General features: G+C 38.2%; 1 protein-coding gene across 2 annotated transcripts; it reads right to left on the bottom strand.

Moving 5' to 3' along the window:
* Positions 1-2,430: 2,430 nt before the first annotated feature.
* On the bottom strand, positions 2,431-3,246 carry LOC119817929 (prohibitin-like). 2 transcript variants are annotated; one of them, XM_038335403.1, is made up of 2 exons: positions 2,830-3,246; positions 2,431-2,481 (listed from the first exon to the last, which is right to left on the bottom strand). In XM_038335403.1, exons 1-2 carry the CDS (start codon positions 3,244-3,246, stop codon positions 2,431-2,433), a joined length of 468 nt encoding a protein of 155 aa, XP_038191331.1. The 2 variants fall into 2 exon arrangements, with proteins under 2 accessions (XP_038191331.1, XP_038191330.1); XM_038335402.1 differs by having other exon boundaries at positions 2,431-3,246.
* Positions 3,247-3,893: the final 647 nt, after the last annotated feature.

Raw genomic sequence — 3,893 nt, 5'->3', positions numbered from 1 at the left:
TTTTGTTTGTCAGTATTTCATTGAGTATGTTTACATCAATGTTCATAAGGGAGATTGGTTCGTAATTCTCTTTGTTTTGTCTTTGTGTGGTTTGGGTATCAAGATGACTGTAGCTACACAGAAAGAGTTTGGAAATGTTCCTTCTGTTTCTATTGTGTGGAACAATTTGAGGAGTATTGGTATTAGTTATTCTTTGAAATTCTAGTAAAATTCTGCACTGAAACCATCTGGCTCTAGGCTTTTTTTTTTTTTTTTTTTTTTTGTCGGGAGACTTTTAATGAATGCTTCTATTTCCATAGGTGTTATAGGTCAATTTAAATTGTTTATCTGATCTATTTTTTGGTAAGTAGTATCTATCCAGAAAATTGTCCATTTCCTTTAGATTTTCCAATTTTGAGTAGTATAGGTTTTGAAGTATGACCTAATTATTATATGGATTTTTTTCAGTATCTGTTGTTATGGTCCCCTTTCAATTCCTGATTCTGTTCATTTGGATATTCTCTCTCTCTGTTTTTTGCTTAGTTTGGATAAAGAAATTTTTTATCATATTGGTTTTCTCAAAGAACGAACTCTGATTTATTGACTCTGTTTCATTGATTCTTCATAGTGTTCTCTTTGTTTCTAATTTATTGATTTCAGCCCTTAGTTTGATTGTTTCCTGTCATCTATTCCTCCTGTCTGAGTTTGCTTCATTTTGTTCTAGAACTTTTAGGTGCTGTGAAGTTGTTAGTCTGAGAGTCTCCAAATTCCTTATGTAGGCACTTAGTTCTCTGAACTTTCCTCTTAGCACAGCTTTCATAGTGTAGCATAACTTTGGGTATGTTGTGCCTTCATTTTCAGTGAATCATAGGAAATCCTTAATTTCTATTTCTTCATTGATCCAGTGGTGATTCAGTTGTGCATTTTTCAGTTTCCATGGGATTATAGGCTTTCTATATTTTGTATTGTTGTTGAATTCTAACTCTAAGCCATGTTGATCCTTAAGATATAGGGAGTTGTGCCATTTTTTGTATCTGTTGAGATTTGTTTTGTGACAGAGTATTTGGTCACTTTTAGAGAAGGTCCCACGAGGTGCCTAGAAGAAGGGATATTCTTTTGTGTTTGGGTGAAATGTTGTGTATTTTTCTGTTAAGTCTATTTGAGTCATAGCATTTGTTGTTAGTTCCCTTATTCCTCTGTCAATTTTCTGTTAGACAAACCTGTACATTGGTGAGAGTGGGATGCCCTATTAGTGTGAGTGGTTTGATGTGTGCTTTAAGCTTCAGTAATGCTTCTTTTACAAATGTGGTTGCCCTTGTATTTGGGACATAAAATGTTCAGAATTGAGACTTCATCTTGATGGATTTTTCCTATGATGAATATGAAATGTCCTTCTCCATCTCTTTTAAGTTTAGCTTGAAGTCTATTTTGTTAGATATTAGGATAGCTACACCAGCTTGTTTCTTAAGTTAATTTGATTGAAAAATATTTTCCACCCCTTTACTCTGAGGTAATGTTTTCTTTGAAGTTGAGGTGTGTTTCTTGTATGCAGAAGAAGGATGGGTTCTGTTTTCATATCCATTCTGTTAGCCTGTGTTTTTTATAGGTGTGTTGAGCCCATTGATATTAAGAGATATTAATGATCAATGATTGTTAATTTCTGTTATTTTTTGTTTTGTTGGTGATTGTGGTAGTTTGTTTGTATTTTCCTTCTTTGGGATTTTTGTATTGTGAAAATATAAATTGCCTGTGATTTCATGTGTGTAATTAACTTCCTTGGGTTGGATTTTTTGCTTCTAGTACTTATTGTAGGGCTGGATTTGTAGATAGGTATTGTTTAATCTGGTTTTGTCATGGAATAATCTGATTTTCTCTGTCTGTGATGATTGAAAGCTTCACTGGATATAATAGTTTGGCTTGGCATCCATGGTCTTTTAGTGTCTGCAAAACAAATGTCCAGGACTTTCTGGTCTTCATAATCTCCATTGAGAAGTCAGGTGTAATTCTCATAGGTATGCTTTTATGTGTTACTAGACATTTTTCTTTTGTAATTCTTATATTCTTTCTTGGTTCTGTATGTTTGATGCTTTGATTTATTTGTGGTGAGGGAATTTTTCTTTTGGTCCATTCTATTTGGTGTTCTGTAAGCTTCTTATACCTTCATAGGCTTGTTCTTATTTAGATTGGGGAAGTTTTCCTTTTTGATTTTGTTAAATATATTTTCTGTGGTTTTGAGCTGAAGTTCTTTTCCTTCTATCCCTGTTATTTTTTTTTTTCATTTGGTAATTACAGATCTGAAATGATTCTGCTTTTATTGCTTTTATTTCCTTCAGGTTAAGCCGCCAATCATGGAATTTCACAGTGATTGCTGGGGTGGGGCAGAAGGAAAGTGTATTCAGAATGACCGAGGCCACGGCCTGGTTGGCCTGAGAAGGTGCAAGGAGGGGGGCCTCACTGGGGAAGCTGGAGGAGCACCGACTGCCCCACTGGCAGGTAGGTGATGTTCCCAGAGCGGGAGAGCTGGTAAGAAATGTCCTCAGCTGCTTTCAGCTTCCACAGCTCAATCAGGCCATCGCCTCCCATGGCCAGGGAGTTGGCGATCAGCTCGGCTGCCTTGGAGTCACCCTCAGCAGAGATGATGGCTGCCTTCTTCTGCTGCTCAGCCTTTTCCACCACAAATCTGGCCCTCTCCTCTTCCTGCTGAGACACCTGTTTGGCTTCCACTGCTTCTGTGAACTCCTTCCCGAAGGTCAGATGTGTCAAGGACACGTCTAGGATGAGCCCAAATGTTGCTGCTCTCTCTGTGAGGTCATCGCTCACCTGCCGGGAGATCAACTCTCGCTGGGTGATCAATTCTCCAGCATCAAAGCGAGCCACCACCGACTTGAGGATCTCTGTAGTGATGGAAGGCAGCACCCGCTCATCATAGTCCTCGCCGATGCTAGTGTAGATACGAGGGAGCTGGCTGGCCACCGGCTGGAAGAGAATCCATAGTGTGATGTTGACGTTCTGCAAATCTTTGCTACTAGTGATGACTGGTACATTCCGTGGTTGCAAGCAGCAGTCAAAGATAATTGGTTTCTGTACCCAAGGGATGAGAAAGTGAGTCCCTTCCCCTACCACGACATCCTGTACTCCACGGAATTGGTCAAAGATGACAGCTCTGTGCCCATCATCCACATTATACAAGGCGGAGTTCACCACGCCTCCCGCCACTGCTAAAGCCAGGCCGAACTTTCCGATGGACTCAAACACTTTGGCAGCCATGATTCCTTCTGTGCACACACTCACACCTGCTTCCACTCTGACCTCCTCATGAATTCCCCAGCCTCGCGAACTGCCTATCCCTGTTATTCTTAAGTTCGGTCTTTTCATGGTGTCCCATATTTCCTGGATATTTTGTTTTAAGAATTTGTTGAATTTGAAATTTTCTTTTATCAGTGAATCAATTTCTTCTATTCTATCTTTAATTCCTGAAATTCTATCTTCTCTCTCTTGTATTCTGTTCGTTAGGCTTGCATCTGTGTTTCCTGCTTGTTTACCCAGATTTTCCATTTCCAGAATTTTCTTAGTTTGTGTTTTCATTATTGCCTCCATTTCAGGTTCAAGTCTTTAATGGTTTGTGTCACATGTTTGGCCATTTTTTCTTGGATTTCTTTGCTTTATTTTTTTTCTCTTTCAAAAGATTCTTATTTGGATTTTCTCTTTTACAGAAAAATATTTTTATATAATATATTCTGATTGCAGTTTTTCCTCTCTCTACTTCTTCCAGTTCCTACACACCTCCCCTTTCATCTGAATCCATACCCTATTTTTCTCTCATTAGAAAACAAACAGGCATCTAAGCAGTAATAATATAATATAAATCAAAAGAAAACAAATTGTAATATGAGAAAAGAACTGAACAAGAGAAA

The sequence above is a fragment of the Arvicola amphibius genome, chromosome 6 (genome assembly GCF_903992535.2).
Source record: "Arvicola amphibius chromosome 6, mArvAmp1.2, whole genome shotgun sequence".
Classification (NCBI taxonomy): domain Eukaryota; kingdom Metazoa; phylum Chordata; class Mammalia; order Rodentia; family Cricetidae; genus Arvicola; species Arvicola amphibius.
Note: the sequence above shows the minus strand (reverse complement) of the source record. Positions and strands in the feature narration are given on the sequence as shown.